Below are 22,772 nucleotides of genomic sequence, written 5' to 3' on the forward strand. Positions count from 1 at the left end.
TAATATTTATGTTCTTTCCCGTAAATGAAGAAATGTATGCTGCTTGTTTTCTTTTACTTTTCCAATGCTTATGAAGCTTATTTACCAAGTTAGTATTCTGTCACCACCTCCAGATGCAACCGAAAAGCCCCGTGCTAGGTTCATTTTTCCCACCGTCTCTCACCAGCAATAACGAAGAACCTCTCCACGACAGACCTTTTTGATTTCACTCCCTTTTGTTTCAAGTTCATCAAGTAAAATTTCTTATCACGCCAACCCTCGACCTCTTTCATAACGCCTTTCTTCTTCTTCTACAGGTTGCTACAACATCTCTCACATATAAATGGGTACTGGGCAGGTATAGTATTCGATATCTGATCAGGGAAACCGTATTTTCTCAGGGTACTACCGTTTCCTTCCACATCTAATTCAAGGCATTGAATGTATAGGTACCCCACCAACCTGAAGGACCATAAATCCCAAAAAGGCCTTTTGACTTTGAGGAGAGCTATAGTAACATCATCCTGTACTCCAAGAATGCTAAAATCATGAAATCCAGGTACAGCTCAATAGTTTTTCTATTGCGCAATTGATAACAATTTGTGCACCTGTAAACATAATTGTAAGTTGAATATTCATCTATATAAGTAAGTTCAACTTGACATATATTAAAACAACGTATTTGACATTATGAAATTTCATTTGATAGGTTATAAATAAATGAATATACTAGAATATTTTTCGTTTTTCGGGTCATTTATTAACAGGCCTGTATATATGAGGTGCAATAAGGCGGCATGTATTAAAAAGTTATAAAGTTAAAATATAATTGCGCAATTGAAAAAGGTCCTTAGAAAATTCTTTGATACAGCCCCTCACCTCCATCAGGAGCAGGGAGAAGAGAAACTCAGGCTTCTGAATATCCTCGGTAATCTTCTGAGGTTCCACCTCTGAATATTTTATACTGAAACAACCGTCATGATAATGATGATGAACGCTCTTTGTAATTTGGCTTATTGGTATGAACTGTGTTATTGCATTACACACTTTCTTAGTGTTTTTTGTAATTGATTATCTGTTATTTTCTTGAAATGAAAAATTTTAAATAGTTTTCTAAATATGTAATTGTGTAATTATATAATATTTATACACAAGCTTATATGTGGTAAATATTACATTAAAAAGATTGAAACAAATTGAATGATTTAATTTTTCATAAATACAAATGGAAGTACCTTAATTTCTGTTGCACACAAGTTCCACAACACGCTATTAGTTCTGCTGAGTAAATAGGATGGCGGGTTTAATCGAAGTGTTGAGTGAGAATATGCAAATTGTTCTTGTTACGGCAGTGATAGCATTTGTGATACTTTTAATAGTTTATTTTCTCAGTTACAATGATCAAGGTGACGCATCCCAAAACTCGAAAGGTGTGATTTTTTCTTCTTGTAATTTTCACAATAAACATATTTCTTGTGAGAATTCAGTTACTAGCTAAGATGATAGGATCTTAAACACACCGGTTGCCAGTTGTCGAGGCCTGTATATGTGGCAGTGGAATTACCACGTGAATACTTACTTATGAATAATTTCCGTCTTTACAGTTTATTTAATAAAAACTGTTGTAAATTGTTTTATTACACACTACATGTTCTTAAGACATAATTTAAACTCGTTTATGTGGTGTCAAACATTTTAACAGTAACACTAATGTTAATGAAGATGCTTAACATTTTTTTGAATAAAATATCTTTTAATTCAGTGTTTAGTAGAGAGTGAGTGATATCACTGCTCAACAGAAAACAATTATAAAAAATTCAAAATTTTGAAGTATTTGAGTTTTGATGTGGAACAAGGTTTTTATATTCAAAATCGTCAGGTAAAAGAGCTTGCATGGTATACGAACCCTATGAAATAAATTATGAAAAATGTTTTCTGCAAAATAAATTCACATGTAGCTTTGAAGGATAGTTCAAAATCTGATGAAGTTATGCTCTTTGACTGTTTGAGTATTAATTTGGTCATGCCTTCTCTCTCATGCATAAAATGATAAACATAGGTATTAAGCCTTTGTTATTTTTTATTTGTACAGTCAAACTGGCTCAGATGAAATGTTCAAGCACATTATACTATTAAACAGGATATTAATTGCCTTTTTGTTTCCAATTTTAAGTGTTGAGCTTTTATAGTGGGAGAAGATAAAGGAATGTGTAAGGTTGGGGATTAAGGTTACAGAAATACCTGAAACTAAAAGGAGATCTGGGTGTTGGGAGTTACACAAAGTTTTGTATGAAGAATGAGGTGCTACTGGGGTTGAGTGTTAAAGCCACAGAAATATCAGCGGTGTTTATTATCTTTCTTGTAACCAAGAAATATAATTATGTGATTTGTATTTATTATTATTCAAACATGTTATGTTGTTTGTCATAACATTCTTTTAGGATATTTAAAGATAAAACAGGTCTTATCATATTACTTTTGTTATTTATTTCTGTGATGTTTATATTCAGTATCTAGTCAGTGGAAAACAAATTCTCTCATTTTAGTGTGTGAAATAAGTACACAGGCCTGTGATGGTTTTATTGCCTTGAAATTTTTATATGTTCTGTACCTTGAGTTCAAAAATGATATCCATTTTTCTCTGTCATGTACAGATTTTTCACAAAACATCATATATATTTTTACATAACTGTGAATAATTCTCACTGAAATTGGGTCATATCTTGTCATGCTTAAAATGTACAACCTTTGACTGTAGATTTCTCTAGACCAGTTGTAAAGTGAGTGTTATTGATTGTTCTAAAACCCACAAGAAACACTGCTAGTATATAAATGGTTAACAGGCCACATGACGTGTCATTTCTTGATGTTTGTGTGTGCATTTTGACATTATTTTTTTCTTTTCGATATCATTTATTCATTGGTACGTCAACAAGAGGTTGTGAAAATTACCCAAACATATTTTGTTATACTTCTAGTAAATTTGATTTAAGTAAGAGTGTTTTTCTTCTCAATTTGTAAAATATCCTTATGTGATAGAAAAAATGAATATCAACTTTGATATCTGCATTGCAAAATTATGAAAAATCCATTATTAAAACTGAAACAACTTTTATTAAGTTTAAATTTGAAGACCTGTGTTATCTGTTTCAACAAAACCATAAGGAATTATATCTTCATTGGTGAGATAGCTAGTGTTAACTTGCTTTTTGTTATTTAATTTAGAATATAATATTTGTAAGTTTTATTTACAAGATATTGACATCAAGGATGAGTAAGTAAAGCTTCTAAGCAATCTCTGTTGTGTTCTGTTTACCCCTTTTCCTAAATAATGAATTCATCTTTTTGATGGGAAACCGTAAGTAGAAAGTATTGTGCATTTTTATAAAGTAGTATTTCTTATGTCATTTTCAGAAATTGTAAGGTTCTATGCTCTTGTTTAATTTAAGAATGAATATTGTCCTTGTAACAGATTTGGATACCAACATTGAACAGAAAGAATCAAGAGGAAGTCAGAACAAGAAAAAAAAAGGCACATCTGACAAACGACGTGATGCAAAACCTCATTATACTCATCCCTGGTTGATATGCACCTTGAAAGGTCACAGTGGCAACATTCTTGACATGGACTTTAGTAGCAATGGGAAATACTTGGCTTCTTGTTCAGATGGTAAATTGTTTCATAAAATCCAGAATATATTTAGAAAAATACACATAACCAGCATACATTTTTGACAGGAAAAGAAAAATTAGTTTTTCATAATGCATTAATTCTTAATCCAGTTGTCAAAAGGTTTGATCCATTGGACTGACTTTGTGTTGGAAAAGGAATATTGTTTGTCATTACAAATTTATTTCATGTATCTATGAAAATTTTTTGCAAGGTCTTAGTAGAATGTACAAGTCTGTTGTACATAAAATTTAGATGAGTAATACAAGTGTTTGTACTTGGGATATTTCTATGAGTTGAGGATGTCAGTTGGATTCAGAGTGCTAGGTGATGTGTGTGTGAAGAATAAAAATGCCTTTTTCCATTGTACGCATGAAATATTGTGTTTATATAACCTCTAGAACCACTGAAATGAATTCCTATGTTTTTTCAGTACCTCTCTATATTGCACCTGTTATTTATTCTCTTTTACACAAATAGTTTTTAATTTTGACATCAGATACATCATACGATGTTGAATGAAATACTGAAACCAGTCATGCACTTTGAACCAGTTTTGCATTTTACCCAAACTTGTGATTTTATGCTATATCTGTAACATCTAATATTCACTGTGATTTAAAACATAGGAGATACTATTTCTAACATGATACTTGAAAAAGAAATTACAGTAGTGAATGTAATATGGATATATTAATAAATTTGTTTATGTCAGTTGTACAATAATGTTTTGTTGCAGGATGTCTTAAAGCTCATATGTGATTTTACCATATGATGTGTAATGATGACTGGTTACAAACTTGTTTTGGTAAATTTTACTTGTGGGCTACCTCAGGAGATGCTGGTAATGAATATATCACTCATCTTGTGGAAGACACATTTCAGCTTCATCAAGACAGCTGTGTGATAGTTTTCTGAAATCTGTTTGTTTTATTGAAAGATGTTTTATAGATTCATCAGGAACCTTATACAAGGCCTCTAAAATCTATCTTGTTCCTTGGAAGATGCTCTATCAGGGCAGCATTGATATTCGACAATGAACATTTCTTGCATTTTTGGAAGACATCCTGTTCTGTCATTAAGAAGGCTGTACACACTTTTCCAGCAAGGTGTACATGCAGCAATTATTTGTTCCTTACATGTGAATCTTGTAAGAAACAAAGTGCATATAAGAACAGTTGAAATGTTGACTCTCAGAAATAGTATCACATAGTAAACATAGTAAACAGCAGTCTAAACATTGCTGTTCTTGTTTTAGATCGAGCAGTTCTGTTGTGGAGTGTGAAAACTTTTGCTCAGAAAGAACACAAGTAAGTATACATTCAAGTTTGAAACAATATTTTTTCAAAGTTAATTTACATTTAGCGTATGAACTGTCAGTGTTTAATGAAATGTCCAAATCATATCAAGTATAAAATCTAAGCACTGTAATCACTCATGATACCTTAGTAGTACATGGATAAGTTAAAAACTTAAGCATTACTAAGTTATTAAAAATGGTTGGTTAATTTGAATTAAACAAAAAGCTACACAGTGGGCTGTTTGTGCTCTGCCCATCACAGGTATTGAGCGTTGTTTCTAGTTGCGTGAGTCTGTAAACATATTGCTGTGCCGCTGGAATGCATTAAAAGTAGTGTAAACATTACAGTTGTTCAGTTTGAGTTAGAGCTCAATCTCAAAGATAAACACTAGTCAGAATTTGGTTTAAAGCTGAAAATCAAAGATATTACCAGTAATTTCAATCTGAGTTACAATTATAATTCAGAGGCATTATTAGTTTTAAGAATTTGACTTAAATGTGTATTATTCATTAGTAATTATTATCACTTGCTAAGGTTACAGAATTACTGTCACAATAATGTCAATTGTTAACTCAAAAATAGTTTTATTATACAGGTTACTGAAATAATTGACATTTCATTTTTCACCAACAAAAAGTTTTGAATAATTTTTGTATGAAATCCATCCTTGCACTTGTCACTTGTATATTGAAAACAAACAAGAATAAATATATTTTGAAAGACTATTATTTTTTATGGAAAACAATTACAAAACTTTTCTAAACATAAAATAATTTGAATTCATTAATAGAAATACCACCATAAAGCCTTTAATTGTAACAGTGGAAAGTAACATAATATTCATTGAAAAAGGTTTGTTATTTTTCGATGAAAAGTATTCATTATTTTATAACATTTACATGTGCACATAGATATTTTATCAAAAATATAGCTATTAGAATCTGAACATTTGTAGTGTTAGTTTATTTAGATAATTTGTTAAGATGATTCCCTCATGAAATATTTACATGGAATTAGGTCTGTTCGTGCCAATGTGGAGTTTGATCATGCTACTAGAGTGAAATGGAGTCCAGACAGTAAAGCTTTCATTATCTGTCAGAGTTTAGGTAACACTGTACAGGTGTATAAGGTTGGAAAGAAGGATGATGGCTCTCCAGGAAACATTGAACCAATTCTAACATTTCCTCAACATCATACAAAAGACATCATCAATATAGGAATATCTTGTAATGGTCGATTCATCATGACATGCTCATCTGATACCCTAATGGTCATCTGGGATTTGAAAGGTATAGTTTATCTGAAAACAAGTAATTTTCAGTTGCTTGAATAGTTCAAAGCAGTGTTTGCATTAATTGAAAATAAATCATTTGAATAGAAGAAAAACTTCTCCATTCACAGGACACAGAAAAATGGGAAAGGTATACAACATTAAAGTAAGGTGCTTCTTCCAAACTGTGAGGGTGTCATCGATATCCTTCAGATTATTTATTCCTTACAGTGGAAATACATAACCAAATTGCATGAAACTTAGAACCAACTTATCAAATACTTAAGTAGTATCTAGTTTTGGCTTAAAGAAACTTATGTAATTTGATTTAGTTTTCCTTTAATTGTTTTAAGTGTGTTAAATGTCCAAACTGTTGTTATGAGACACCATTTTGTAAAATATTAAAAACAATTCCTTTTGTTTTAGAATTTCAGAGTTTCAAAATGTTCATGATAAAGTTCTATAATTGCATTCTTCACTTATGAAAAAGCTATTTGCCTGCATGACATAAGGGAGATATGATGATTATCTAAATGGAAGGACATGATGTAGATATTTAAGCTGCATTTGTGCTATTAATATCTTCACTACGAAAAACAGCCACATTTTTGACTTTAAATGTGTATACTAATTTAATTTAAGAGACATGGTTTTAATGTTCTTTAAAGTGCATTTTAATATTGAGGATATTTTCCTTTATGTCAAACTAGAAACTTTTGAGACATAGCTCACCTCTTCACACAGAATAACTTGATCCATTGCTTGCTTGCCTATGACATTGACATGCCACTAACCTTGAGTTAACTCTTATTAAAAATCATGTGTTTAGCATGAACTGTGATAGTGCACAATGACAATCTGCATACAATAGCCTTCCACAAACAGGAGGGTGAAACAACATCATTGTGCAGTAACTCCCCTTAAGCACTTCTACTCAAAATACACATTTTGACTAAAAATGATTGAAAATTGAAGTTGATAAAGTGTTACATATTTTATAATTTAGTTGAGAGTTTTAATTAATTATGAAGCAAATTATATAAATGATACAATCCATACATTGCTGCTTAGCATTTATTTTTTATTGAAACCTGAAATCAAATTAATTAATAAAATCTAAGTATTATGAAATGAAAGATATTTTAATAAAAGTTTTACAACATAAATTAAACCTGACAGAATTTTGTTTTACATATGAAGCTCAAGTAATATTTTTCAAAGTTTGTCATGAAAACAAAAAAGGCAGTGCAATTTTTAAGAAAACAGTAATTATATAAGTTACAAATCAAACATTGATACAAACCCATTTTAAGTAAGCAATATTTTTTTCTGGTGAACTACATAAGTTATTATAAGCTTTAAATTTGATCTTGTCCAGATCTTTGTATATTTATAGTGTTAAAGAACATTCATTATCAGTGTGCAGGAGCTTCACACTTGTATGTAAACAATTCACAATACAAGATCAATGTTTCAGTGAACCATATATTCATCCTTTGGATTTAATTGCACAAAATCAGTGTAAATGACATGTATATCAACTTGGTTGTTGTCTTAAAACTTGCAAATAAGTGAACCACTGTCATATTTTATTATAGATTGCTTGACATAAATCTTGATTGATACATGATTCAAAGCAACTTTATTTTGTTAGCTATCAGGTTCAAGCCTAAAGATTGTGGAGTTACAATCATTTTTACATAATGAAAAGTATTTATCTCAGCAAAATGACAGTTCCTTTCAAACTAATGGCAATTAAGTCCTTGAATGTAACTAAAGCTACATTGAGTGAACATAAATAAATCTTGTGCATCTACTTGTAATCTGAGGGTTGTGGGTTCGAATCCCATCACATCAAACATGCTCGCCCTTTCAGCCCTGGGATCATTATAATGTGACAATCAATCCCACTATTCGTTGGTAAAAGAGTAGCCCAAGAGTTGGTGGTGGGTGGTGATGACCAGCTGTCTTCCCTCTAGTCTTATACTGCTAAATTAGAGGTGGCTAGCACAGATAATCCTTAAGTAGCTTTGCATGAAATTCAAAAGAAACAAACTAACAAGTATCTACTGGCTAAGCTCTAATATAAGCTCAGTTACCAAGAATCAAATGTACATTTAGTTTTTTAAAGCATTTTTTGTACAAAAGTACCATGATTTATGAATTTTAAAATGAAGATATTATTATTTTTACAGGATTATGATAAGCACTCATATAAACTTATCAAGAAATATGTTTTATATTTTGTGTATTCTAAAACTGTTGTGCATATTGGAAATTGTCAAGTGTTTTTGTAGCTTTGATGTTACATACAAATTATAATTTTTAATTTTCAGGAGAGGTTTTGACCAGTCTAGACACTCATCACGTAAACAACTACTGGGGATGTGTTTCACCATGTGGAAGGTTTGTGGCATCATCAGGTGAGAGAAATTTTTCTATAAATACTTCTACAATTGTATTGGCATACAATAAAAAAATGGCATTTTTAAATAATATCAAAATTATAAACAATTATTTTTTAATTGTTAATCAAAAGGTATAATTAATATATGTAATAAGTCGTACATTCATTTTATACTTATTTATGTTTTGCACATTTCTTTTTGATTATTTGCTTTCATCATTCAACTGCTAATATCCCTATGGCCTATCAGATTTGTAATGCATGAAGGAAAAGAAATGATAAAACTAAACCTAACAATTCTCTACCTCATTTTATTCCACCTAAACATTTTGTTTTACATCACACTGCAGCATTACAAATTCCGTGAAGTATGAAATGCTAAAGTAAGCTTTATAAAAGCTTTAAAAAACAAGGATTGTAACTGTGGTTAGATGCTGTTCACAAACATTTTTTGTTTAGTAACATATCATTAAGCTTATCATTTTGTTTCAACCTCAGTGTGAGATTCCAATGAACCAAAAGCCATATTGACTTACATAGTTGAAAAACAGAATAAAACTCTTATTAAGCCGATTTTTCTGTTAGAACATATGATACTACAAGTATCATGTGCTGCGAAGAAACTTATGGAATTCATAAACACTAATGTTTTTATTCTTTGTTCTTTAAAAGTAGCCCAAAATCAGTACTGATGGTTTTATAAAATCTTATGAAAATAATTAAATGAATAAATTTATAATTGAATAAATGTCAAGTATAAAATTTTATTTTCAAAAGTGTATGAAAAACAAGCATGATTTTAATTTTTGTATGTGCTTTAACTTTGTATTACAGTTTTATTCTTGGATAATGGGTACATTCTCAAAGGTGCCAAAGAGTTAAGTCTGACATCATGTTATTGGTACTTAAAATATAAAATACAAGTATGAAAAAGTAAAAGTTAACATGGGTGGATATTATTCTTTTAAAGTTGTATGAATGTTGAAAGACAATTTGAGCTTTAATAGTAATACTGATAAATGATACCTGTACTGTTTTTTTTAAACAAGATTCAACACATATTTCTGGTATATTTTTGATGCTGTATGTTTTCTGGGTATCATATTGTGTTGCTAATTTTATAACTTTTTAAATATTTGTGTCATAGCCACTCTAAAATGCACCTAATTCCAGCTAACATAGTATATATATAGTATTGATGGTACTGATAAGGTATTTCAGTGTTTTGCTTACAACTGGACAGTTAACTGATATAATTAATCACCATTGAGCCTAATTTACAATGATTACTGTCATTAAAATAATTGATTTAAATATTATGATTAAATTTATTATTAACACAATAATAATAATTTAATGTTTCAATTTTTTTTTACTATTTTATCATTTCAATATTCAAGTAATTGGCATATTACATATTTATTTCATGTTACCATACTTAATTCAAGTTTGATTGATTAGTGTCAGGGTTCACAAAAATATTCAACAAACCAAAATTAATTTTTCTGATTATTATTATTATATTTTATTATTCCAACTATTGACATCCTGTGAGAATAATGGGTTAGTTGAACTTAATCAATAAATGAGCTCAACATTTAATCAATTAAAAATTCCACAAATTACTGTCCTCTGCTTTGGGCAGAACTGATATTCATCAAATGTCACTGTGACTTAGGTTTTACTCCAGATGTAAAAGTATGGGAAGTTATCTTTAGCAAAGGAGGAGATTTCAAGGAAGTAAAACGAGCTTTTGAACTGAAGGGCCACTCTGCAGGTGTTTACAGTTTTGCATTCTCTAATGACTCCAGCAGGTAGACATCAGTAAAATCTTAAAAATTGTATAATTGTGTTGTAATTTATTTGATGGAGTGCATAAAAAGTAATTTTCATTTTCAGTGGAATAATTTCCTAAAATATGAATGTACATTTCATAAGTAGTTGAATTTTTGAATTTATACATGATTTTAAAAGTGATAATAAGAAATTAATTGCAAAATTAAAAATGAAAGGTAATATTGTTTGCTTTGTGACATAATTAATTGTAGAATTAGATCTGATCATTTTGATGGAAGTTGAAGCATTTTCATATGTTGATGAGTGAAATCTGTGAATAATATTGTTGAATCTCTTGTACTTAATAATGTTGATCAGAAACGTGCTGTTTTTTTCAGAATGGCTTCGGTATCTAAAGACCAAACATGGAGATTGTGGGATACCAACAGTGAGGTTTTTTGTTTTCAGTATACATTGCTTGGAGAAGATTCTTCAAGTTTATGTTATTTGTGTAAAAACATTCAAAAGCTGTCTTTGATTTCACACAGTGCTAATTTTACCCACAGTGTTAAAGATTTCTACAATACGTGTTTCTGTAATAGGGAAATAATAAGTTAATTTAGTTAATGTTTTCACAAGTTCATGATGTGTTTACATGGATGTGGTGGTACATAAGTAGTTTGTGAAGAGCCTTCTTTTCTGATACTTCTATTGGAAAAAACTTTAGAAAGTTTTTTTTTGCAGAAGTATAAGATAATTTTTGTTTGTTGTTAAATATGAGTGAAAGTAACTTCACTTACAAACATTTGAGAAAAGGTTATTTTATGTGATTGAAAATAATTTAATTTATAAATATTTTGAGAAAATGAAATTTGATGCACTTTAAATATAATTTTTGAAATTAGTATGAACAGTTTTATCAACAAATATGTTTATCATCTTTGATATTGAATTCTTTTGAAATTTGTATATTAAAAGTGCTATGTATTTTTTCAATGAAATTATTTCAAGAGGTATCTTTCAGTGACTTTCATAGTTGCTAATGTTAGCTACATCAATTTGAAAACAAAAGTCTGTTAAATTTAATGTTTGTAATTAATCAGCACGAATATTTTGTCATATTTATACACTTTCAACAAATGTGTGGCTAATATCAAAACTTGATGTATGTAAATTGTAGTTATTGTGTCTTAGACACAATGCACTAATGACTTGGGTTGAGCATGCATCTACTTAATCATTGTACAGAATCAAAGTTGTAACATTTGTCAGTACCAACGTAGACAAGCAGGTGCATACAGAACAGCTGACAGCCTGTTGTGCAAAGCTGAAACCATTGAGCTCAATGGTAGTTTATTTAACAGTGAACAAACAACTCAAAAGTAGCTGTGACTCTGAAGCAGTAGTTGAGCTGTAGCAGCTATAATTCTGTATTGGTGACCATAGTAACTACTATATCTTTGAACCAGTCACTCACATGTAGCTGCTACAACTCTGAAATAGCCTAATTTCTAGCACATTCATATGGTAAACAATTTTCCCATCTTTACACAGAAACAACAGATGCTTATAAATCCATATGTGGTTTGATTTATCTTAGTTAATGAGGTATTATGTTATTATTGCAGTAATTACAATTCATATTTCACAATATTTATATATTCAATATTGTTTGTTTAATGTGACACAATGGTAAATCTGAAGGCTTATATTGCTAAAACCTGAGTTTCAGTACCCTTGGTGGGCACATCACAGATAACCTATTGTACAGCTTTGTGTTTAAAAACAACTAAAACTAAAATTGACACAGTTTTAGAACATTTAGCTATTGGTAAAAGATTAAAATTTGGATTTGAGTCATAAATTGAATTCTGATGTATAAAAATTAGTAGAAATATATTAAGTCAAAAATTTGCAAGTAACGTAAAATGGAACTGTTTTTAAAACTGTGAATTTATTTTGGCTTAAAGTTTTGACTGTTAAATAAAAAATGTTTTGTTACAATATCACATATTGTCTACTCTCTTTTACTAGTTGAATACCAGAAAGGCCAAGAACCTTATCTCTTACTGAAAGGAGAATTTGCTAGTCCATCTCCCAGTATAATAACTCTTTCACCAGATGGTAGAACAGTAGCCATAGCTTCTTCCAAAAGTGTTTCCATGTTTTCAAGGGCAACTGGAGAAGAAAGTGAAAGATTTGAAGAAGTTCACTCAGGTTAGAGAACATGCTTGTGAAAAACAAGAAGCCATAAATAGTTATTGAAGTATTGTTTTAACCCTAACCAGTTGTTAGTCTGAGAAATATTTTAACTCTTAAGCAACAAATCATTGAGACAGCATTTTACTTCAGTCCAGCCAATCAAAGAAAGTTATTAGTCAGATTTTGCACAAGAGCTGAAAAATGTGTTATTAATTTGTTCTTATCCAAAATATCTTATGAGAACCACAAATTTCTTTTCTCACTTTGTTAAAGGTTTATAGATAGTTTTTTTCTTTTTTAAATTAGAAGGGCTTTACATTTTTCTTATCTTTGGTTGTTTTTCCACTATAAATTGTTTAATAGTAAATTTAAAAAAAAAATTCTTTAATTTTTTCGTTATTCTTATCTGTCAAACTCTCATTATATAATTAGATAAAACTCTGGTTTTATTTCAGGCCCAATCAGAGCTTTACAATTTTCTCATAGTGGTAAATACTTACTTGTTGCGGGAGGGAAGCACATTCGAGTCTTCCATAATGTTCAGGGTTACAAGAACACCGTCCATGAACTAGAAGAAAAAAGGAAACATGCCAGTAATCAAAACATTAAGGAACGACTACAGTCTCAAATAGATGAAGCTAAGTATGTTCAAGTAGATATTTCTCTTAATTAAGCTGAGACTGTTATTGCTTTTTTTACATGGATGTATATCTGGTATTTTTTATGATCAACAATGCTGTTTGTAACTGACAAGCTTAATCAAAATTTACACTCCATGAATGTTCAACACCCATGAATTGCATGATGGCCTTACCTACGAGTTTAATATTTCATGTAAAAAAACGTGTTAGTTTCATACTACAGCTAAACATACATATTTTAAGACACCTCTTACATACCTTCCTACCTTTAAATGACAGAGTAATACACATTATTGTCTTGTTTTAGTCAGTTGTAGTATAGTTTTTGTAGATGGAGCTTGAGAAGCAGAAACCAACAGCACCTCATTATGTAATCACTGCAAATAGATTACAATATTTCCATCTCCAATTGTAACATCACTTTTATTATTAGGATTGTTTTAAAAATGTGGGATTTTTTTATATCCTTCAGTGAAGAGAAAGAATGTCATCTGATATTAATTAAGTATATTTTTATACACTGTTTCAATGGAAATGGTAAGTATAAATATGAGTCTGTTGAAGTGGTTTAGAGCTTTTGTGCTTCATTTGTTAACTGATGTTCATGTATGCAGAAGAGAATGAAAATGAGATTTTAAGGCAAAGATAATAATAAATATTTATGTAATAAATAATCATGCAACATGTGAGGGTAAGAAAAGAAAAGCTAGAAATGTCAAACTTTTCAGTTGTTTTTTGGTAAATGAAAATAAATTGATTTAAAATTGTAACCTGTATTTTTCTGTCATAAGATATAAGTAATTTTTTTTTTCCTGTAATGCATTTTTGTTATGAGTTTAAAGAAAACACAGTTTAATGACATCAAATGCAAACTTCATAACATCACAGTTAATAATAGAATAAGCACTTGAAAATGTTTTAAAGCTGATGTCCCAAAGACTGAGAAACTTATCAGGTTTAACAATACAATCTAAATTTAACTTTGTTATATTTCCAAATTGCTTTGGAATACACAAATCTCTAACTTCTTGAACTTCCCTAAACCTTGCATATGTTGTTTTTTTCTTTTCACTCAAACCTCATAGCTGCTTCTTCCCTATCAATGCTACTTACTGAATTCTGATAAAATCCCTGATTTATCTATATATTTTCTGTTATTTCCAAAAGTTATTTGTCTTTTTATTTACTTCAGGCTCCTTTAACTAAACTTTAAACATATAAGTCTATAAAAGATATTACTACATATAAATGTATTGATCAAGAATTTATTATATTTTAAAATTATTGAAAACAATCTTGGAATACTCATTACTGGTGGGGTCTGTATTATATCATATTGAGTAATTTTAAGTTTATGCTTTCCACAATACTCAGTTTAAAGAGCAGGCCAATTCAGATGGGTGAAACTCTTATTTTCTATGTAAATTATATAAAGTGCCTCAACAGTAGTTAGTTGGATATTTAGTAATATATTTTGTGTTACTTAAATAGCCCACAAGCATAAATAGTGTTGAAAAATGTGTTTGAAATGTCTAAGTGACACATATGGACCTCACTTTTAGTTCTAGAACTTAAAGGTTTGGTTATGTGAAAGAAACATTTTTATGTTGCACTATCCTTTTAGGCATTAACCAAACTACTATATAACAACAAAATGTATGTAAAGTTGTTTTGGCTCTTTCTTTTTATTGAAAATGAAAAGAAGATAAATATTTTGACTTGAGGTTTATTTCTTTTTGTTAACATTAAATTAGCAGTTTCACTAGCAACTGTTGAAATTTTTATTATTTTTTTTGCATTAAAGAACCTTTCATATATAATTACAATTTTGTGAGATTAGTATTTGAAAGGAGCAAGTTTAAAAAAAAAATCTCCAGCTAAAGCTATTTTGATATTTCAATGTGTTAGAACATGTTTTTGTCAAGTACTATTTCAAGATAAACTAAAAAAAATTGGTAAAACCTGTTAAAAATCCCTGGTGGTGTAAATATATTTATGTTATTATTTAAAATATTGAAAGAATAAAAAGGAAGCTTTAAACATAGTATAGTCAGCTGAGAGCAATACAGTTGTGGGCTACTAATGAGGATAACTAAGACAATAATATAAATTATTTATGATGTATTAGTTACAGACTAGTAAGTATGAGAAAGTAACTCAAACTGAAATTCTACCAACCCAACTGTATTTTTGCACTACACAATGATTATATTATTACACATTACAAATATGCATGTGTGTATATACATGTGTATGAATTGCAGTTGCTTCTTCCACAGTATTACAAAACTGAAAATAATACCATTTACTTCTGCATATCTGATACAGGCATAAAGTCTATGGGGATATTAACTAGTTTATGTGTGTGAGTGGTGTTCCTGACATTTAAAATAGTATGATTTAATTAAGAATATATAAAAAACCTAAATTATCCAGTGTACATACGAGGGCTGTTCAAAAAATACACGGACTGACGTAATAAAACAAAATGTACTTTATTTAGAAGTTACAGGTCTGGGACCTCTTCAAAGTACTCTCCTCCCCAACGCACACACTTATCCCAACGGCGTTTCCACTTGTTGAAACAGTCCTGGTACGCTTCTTTTGTAATGTCCTCCAGCTCCTTCGTCGCATTTGCCTTAATCTCGGGAATCGTCTCAAATCTTCTTCCTTTCAAGGGTCTTTTGAGTTTGGGGAACAAGAAAAAATTGCAAGGAGCAAGGTCAGGTGAGTAGGGGTGGGGGGGTGGGGAAGAACAGTGATCGAGTGTTTGGCCAAACACTCACGAGTTCTGAGGCACAAATTTCGCAGCAATGCGGTGCATCTTCAATTTTTCGGTCAAAATCTCGTAACAAGATCCAACTGATATCCCACACTCTTCAGCAAGCTCCCTGACAGTCAGACGTCGATTTGCCCGCACCAGGGTGTTGATTTTGTTGACGTGTGGGTCGTCAGTTGACGTGGAAGGACGTCCATCTTCAATGGACTGTCGACCATCCTTAAAACGTTCATGCCACTTGAAACATGCCGTACGCTTCATAGCAACATCACCGTAAGCCGTGTTAAGCATAGCAAAAGTTTCAGTTGCAGATTTTCCAAGTTTAACACAAAATTTCACAGCAAGTCGTTGCTCCTTCAGGTCATTCATTCTGAAATCCGCCAAACGAAAAAATCCCACTTCACTTAAAACCGCGTAGCTAATACACAAATGAAGATATCTGCAATCGGGAAATGGCGTCGTAATTAGCTGATATGTGCGAACCTAGCGACACCAAGCGGATTCCCCTGGAACCAACTGAAGCCGCGCAATTCAAACAGTCCGCGTATTTTTTTAACAGACCTCGTATGTGGCAAACTTTTTACAACGTGTCCTGAAGTATGCAACACATTAGCATTGTATATGGGAAAGAAGCTGTGTAGTTCCAGGTGGGTGGTCAGTCATTTTGGTTAAACACAGCTGTTCCATCTGGTACCAATAAAACTTTACATTAAAATAAATATTGTAATCCCAGTGAAAAATAATCACACATTAAAAAGTGTTTTCAACATGAAACCTAACAAATTAACAATTTAACTGACAAATCAGTAACTGAGTTGCATATATTTGTGTTTATATATCAAGATTATAATGGATTAGTTTATCATTAAAAGACACTGATCTTACAAAATTTTCAGAGTAGATATTTCATGATCTAAAGGAGAAAATAACAGTGAGTAGCATTTTGATAAATTTTAATTATTTAGGGTTACACACATGCACACATTTTATGTAAGCATAATTATATTAACCCCAGACTAGTGCTTATGAATTGGTAGCCTGAATACAAAATTGGGTAGTCCTATTGGGTTAGTAGATTTTTAAACCTCCACAAGAGAAATCGTGTATTGTTTTGAGTAGATTCTTCTGTATAATTAAATCTTTAAAATCCAGAAACAGCTAAAGTGGGACAGAAAAATGCATAATTTTAAAACAGTGTTTCACCAATGTTACCATGACATTTTTAAGTGGTGTATTTTTTCTATCAAATTGTAGCTGTTTTTTAATTTTATAGAGTGTGGGATACGTCCAACATTTATATTTGTAATTAATTATTACTGACCCTTAAGACTATGAATATATAAGAATTACCACGAATAATACTGATGTAATGTTGGGCAACTTGTACATCTTTCTCATTCTTACGTTTTCATCTGAATAAAATATAGGACCATTATATAGAATTGCATAAGACCAGCAGTTAATTCTTTAATATTTTATAAGAAGAATCACTTGCTTTATTTCAAGAAAAAATAATCGGTTAAAGAAACAAGTTCTTAGGAGTAACTCTTTGTATTTAATTCATACATTGTTTATGTTATAAATTCATCTGTTGATACCATTAGTAATCATAATATTTTCTTGTTTCAGAGCTGCACTTAAAGCCATAGAGAAGATGGAAGAATAACATACATTATGGATTCTGTATGTCACTATAAAAATAATTCAATGTGACTTTTATAAATGAGGCATTATTTGTCTAATGCCTTCAAATGTTTCAAATACATTCTTTTCAAGCACAGAAACAGTAATGACTAAAATGAAATAAAAAGATTTTACTATCGTACACTTGACTTTCATAGTGTTATTCAGATTCATACATAAGTTTATAATTTCAGTACATATATATGTATATATATTTTTTAGAAACTGTTGCAAACAAAATAATCAATGTACAAAGTTGTACAGCAAATTTGGAAACAACTCACTGGGTTTTGAAGTAACATGGAGAAGACTGGCGTTGAAGTTTGCTACTATAAGTAATAATATCACTTTTTCATAACTACTAAAATATCTATTGTATGTTTTAATCATTTTCTTCTTTACGTGGTTTCTGTTTGCAATGTGTATCCTTTCTCTTTGCATTCCTGAGTATTTGAAAACTGTTTTCAGAGGTACTGAAATACTTGAAAAAAGTAATATAATTGAGTTTTCCACTGATTTTTTTTATGATGTTATTTGTATCCTGGGTTTTAAAAAATATGTCAGGTTATTTGAGTTTTTAAGAGAAATAAATTTTCTGTGTGACAAAATCAAGTTTTACTTGTATTACATGTAATATTTTAAAATGAGGGGGAACATAGCTATTCAAAGTATTCTGTAATTCTACACTGAGTACAATTATACAGAACAGCTAAACCACATTTTTATAAAGACTGCAACTAAATCTAACTAAGAGATTTTATGTAAATATATAAATTTTAAAAAGTTTTAATTTGTTAATCTAAATAAAGGACACATAATTAAAATGTAATAAATGGTTTTTATGTAAAAACCTTTCATCAAGGATATTGAACATTAGTGGTTGAACCTAGGGAAGTGCAATTACTGAAGATTGGGTGAACACATTAGCATCATAGCATTCTTGAAATACAAACTTTTAATAAATACATCAAACAAGAGTTGCACAGATTTGTAGTAGAAAAACTATTTTTGAACAGAAAACCATTTATTAGTTTGTCTGTAGATTTTGGCAATACAATGCACAGACAAAGTTTTTAAGGCATTTGGTGAAATCATCTTTGGCATTCCAACTTTCACCTAAGCAGGTGATTTCAGGAGTACTTTAGGGGCCTTACTTTTCCTTTCTTTTTGAAAGCACTTATTGAATTCTGGGCTTCCATTAGAAAAAAATAACTCTCTTAGCCACTGTGGCTAAATAAAGTAATTTTGTTTTAGCCACAGTAGCAGTTGTTTAGCCACAAGTTTAGGTTGCCAAAAACTGTGTGGTGCATGACTTTTAATATTCATCAATTCCATCCAGTAAAAAATAGTTGTAATAATGTGAAAATCTACAAGACATTAAGTTTTGTATTATTTTTTTATTCCCCAGTAATCTTTACCGCCAAAAAAACAACAAACAAAATAACGAAATAAACATGATAAAGAGGAAAATGGAGATACATTTCTCAAAATAACACAGAAACGAAATAAAATGACTTGAAACTAAAATACGGTAGCATGACTAGTAAGTAGATAAATCTAATGGCAGCTCTTCAGCCAAATCATTCTCAACAGAAGATGTGGAAGAAGTTGACACCTGAGATTCCGAAGCACATTTCTTCAACAGGGAATGGTTCCCACGTCTGTCTTTGTGAGTGACCCAGTATCTGAATGCAGAGTCAAAGTTAAAATGATCTAAAGGGTTGGACTCCATGGATAAGTTCAGTAACATTTCTGTCTTGGCCACAGACAGACTACTCCTAGCATCTGTTTTGATGCTATTGGACCTGCTAATTCCCCACTCGCAGTCAATAGACGTTATTGGAATTATTAATCCAATTGTTGCAAGCTGAGACAGATTTGGAAAAGTTTGACGGGTCTGGTGGATGTATTTCTTGTAGAAGCTCTTCATGTTTCTGTTTTTGTGAGCATCCTGTTCCATTATGTTCCTTTGTAGCAGCCATTCATACAGTGTTTCATCCTCATTGACGAAAGAAGTGCTGGATGAGTTTCTTCAGATCTTCATCAGTTACTGCTCTGCTGTGTCATGGGCTAAATATTGAAAACAAATGATATGATGTTAGTGTCTGGGAATGCTACCTGTAGTCTTGTGACCACCTCTTCAACAAATGACTCAGCAACTGATCTGTACTTTGCACGTTTTTTATCAATATCTTTGATGACATGGCCTTTGTGAGAAGTGTAACCACTGGCATCAGGAGCTTGTGGGAGTTCCTTCAGTGCAGTCTGTGTGTAAGGGCCAGGGATGTGTACCAGCGACTGAATTGACCCATCAATAATTGCTTTAGCCTAATCATAAGATAAATCAGCTCTCTGTAGAGATCTTGACAAAGGTCCAAGAATGCCAACAGCGTCAGCCAAAAAATGTGTCATCATGACATTTGCTGGACTAGACCATGTAGCAAGGCTCGGCCTGGACTACCACGTTCCATTGCTACGACCTGCAGGCAGCTTATCATAGATGCAATACAGTTGACTAGTGCTTGGATGGAATCATTAAAAGAGAGCCATTGTGTAAAGAACACTTGCTTGATTTTGTTGCTTTTCTCTCCATGTAATGCTTTGCTCTCTTCCAGAACCTGACACAAGTTGGGAGAATATTTCAGGCTTTTTGCAAACTGGTTCAAAACTGAAATGTACTTCACAAAGTATGACACCTGGTTTGCTGCCTTTTCAGCTGCCAATTGTAATCTGTGTGCCAAACAATGACTTTTTATTATCCAGGGGCATCCCTCCTTAAATTTTGTAGCAACACCTGTTTTTATTCTCACCATGACATTTGCACCATCAGTTACAAGTCCAACCAAGTCAACATCAAACAGTCCTCGATCTATCATGACTGAGCGCATTGTGTTGCAGATAGAATCAGCCCCAGTGTTGGTCAGCTCACGTACAGCAAGGAATCGACTTGTAACCTCACCTAATGATGAAAAATACCTGATATAAATTATCAGTATAGAGGTGTTTCCTGCATTAGTAGCTTCATCTGCTTCAAGAGCACAAAATGGGAAAGGCGATGCCCAAAAGTCTGGCTGCATTTCATCCTGAACTCCATGATTTAGGGCACTGTACATATCATCCAGAGACTGGCTGTAGGTGTAATTGAAGCTCTCTGTTCCACTTTGTGACTGAGTCTGTAGTTTCTTTAGAGAGGTCACTCCATGTTAAAAATATATATAAGAACTTGTGTTTTGAAATAAGACCACCAATTAAAGTAATAAACAAAGATATTTGGAAGAGTTGGCTAGCTACTTAATTTTTGATGGATAATTTCAAAATGTTCCACTTTTAGAAAATTGTCAACTTGCCTTTTGTTTTAAGAGAATACTGTAGAAAACAGGAAGTATCTTATTAATACTAGAATGAAAAATATTCTTACATTGAATACTTGTAGTGAAAGGAGAGAATGAAACTTCACAGTTGGGAAAGCTTCCTTTGCTTGACAAGTAATGTGGCCAACTGTGCCTGAATGGCACCTTTACACATCACATACACATTCACAGCAGCAGTTGACATGTCCTTCTTCAAAACTTGTGATGCTACTACACTGCAATAATCTTCTGACCGTGCATGCTTCACTAAGTCGTCTTTTTTAGGCTTAGTAGCAGTTTTCCCAGTGGTAGCATAAATATTTCTCTTCTTGTTGTCCCTACATAATTTGCCATGAAATATATTTTGTTGGGAAACATGTTCTAGCCAAGGAAACTGTGAAAACCAAGTTTCTTTAACAACTCTGTGAAAATCGCGGGTATATATTTTTTTCACACCGACAGCCTGATCACTGCTGCAAGCTTCAGTTTCTTCAGAGCTGTCTTTTCTTTTGGAAGTGGATTTCCCACCATCAGTTGATGTTGTTGCTTCGACCTTTTTTTGAAAAAACTTGATATATCTAACTATTTAGATGTCTTTTTATCTGATCTAGGAGTTGTCATGATCTCAATTCAAACACATGTCAAACGAAACATGGGATTTCCACTTTGATACAGATCATATGTTGGTTTGACGAAAGTCAGGTTTTCTCTGATTACTGTTTGTGTACCACGGGCAGAATCAAACATGTAGCATAAGAATTGAAAATAAAAGAAATCATTAGCACAGCTGAGTAATATATTTTTTTAAATTTAATTTGTTAGTTGTCATATCCATGCAATCATAAAAATACATGTGTAACGAAAATATAGATTACAGTCAGGGGTAGTCTTTAAAGACGTTTCTTGTTTCTTCAACTCGCTGGGGAGCGCCTCTTGTCATCATTAATGGCGTGGATGGCGATAAAAACCACGAAAGCTGTTCAAGACCAAAACTTGAGCAGAATAAATAAAGGAAAACCATCGAAGACCGAAAAATTATTAACTTTCGCCACTGTGGCGAAAACAACACTAGATTTTTTAGCTACAGGCTGTTTCTTTTCGCCAATGGCGATGTGGTTAATGGCTAGCGGAAGCCTAGTTGAATTGCACCATGTCCATGTCCAAGTTATGCAATGCATATAGAAGATAAATAATGATTTGATAGCTTTATAATCTTATTACAAATGTTTGTTCTTTTTGAATCCTGTGCCCAACACAATTGTGGTGTTGATTGTTCTTGCATAATAGAACAATATCCAGAAGATGTCACTGTATGGTGTTTTAACTTTAACACACTCGTATTTTTGTTTTGCAGCAAATATACAGTACAGTTTGAGCTCTAATTTTCTGACATGTCAAATGCTTCTCTCTGCTTTACGATAATTGCTTTTGCTACCTTTCATTTGATTCAAAAAGCTTTTGTTTGACCACACCTGCCTTTTTATGTTCTTCATCATACAGAAAATTTACCCAATTTCTTCCCTTAGTCTTTTGATGATGAATTTGTCATCACTTTCTTCACTATTTCCTTCAACACTATTTTACACAGTCATTGAAATGCATGTTCATGGGCCTTTTCTAGTTTATTCTGCTCATTTTTTCTCTTCTGATCTTCACTTGTTTCTATTCCATTTTCCCATCTATATTATCGTGTACAACTTTCATTGTATTCCAC

General features: G+C 31.5%; 1 protein-coding gene across 1 annotated transcript; it reads left to right on the forward strand.

Moving 5' to 3' along the window:
* The first annotated feature begins 1,238 nt into the window (after nucleotides 1–1,238).
* On the forward strand, nucleotides 1,239–18,316 carry LOC143237032 (transducin beta-like protein 2). Its single transcript, XM_076475867.1, has 10 exons — nucleotides 1,239–1,409; nucleotides 3,452–3,649; nucleotides 4,908–4,959; nucleotides 5,968–6,239; nucleotides 8,557–8,643; nucleotides 10,306–10,441; nucleotides 10,802–10,851; nucleotides 12,438–12,620; nucleotides 13,061–13,247; nucleotides 17,655–18,316. The coding sequence occupies exons 1-10, from the start codon at nucleotides 1,274–1,276 to the stop codon at nucleotides 17,689–17,691; spliced, it is 1,338 nt and encodes a 445-aa protein (XP_076331982.1). The 5' UTR covers nucleotides 1,239–1,273; the 3' UTR covers nucleotides 17,692–18,316.
* Nucleotides 18,317–22,772: the final 4,456 nt, after the last annotated feature.

Source organism: Tachypleus tridentatus, chromosome 13 (genome assembly GCF_004210375.1).
Source record: "Tachypleus tridentatus isolate NWPU-2018 chromosome 13, ASM421037v1, whole genome shotgun sequence".
NCBI lineage: Eukaryota > Metazoa > Arthropoda > Merostomata > Xiphosura > Limulidae > Tachypleus > Tachypleus tridentatus.

Excerpts from the sequence above, each read along its gene's own strand:
- LOC143237032 (XM_076475867.1), top strand. The coding sequence starts at position 1,274 with ATGGCGGGTTTAATCGAAGTGTTGAGTGAGAATATGCAAATTGTTCTT. Across the intron at positions 4,960-5,967 it reads TTTGCTCAGAAAGAACACAA|GTCTGTTCGTGCCAATGTGG; the intron begins GTAAGTATACAT and ends ACATGGAATTAG. Across the intron at positions 13,248-17,654 it reads TCTCAAATAGATGAAGCTAA|AGCTGCACTTAAAGCCATAG; the intron begins GTATGTTCAAGT and ends TTCTTGTTTCAG.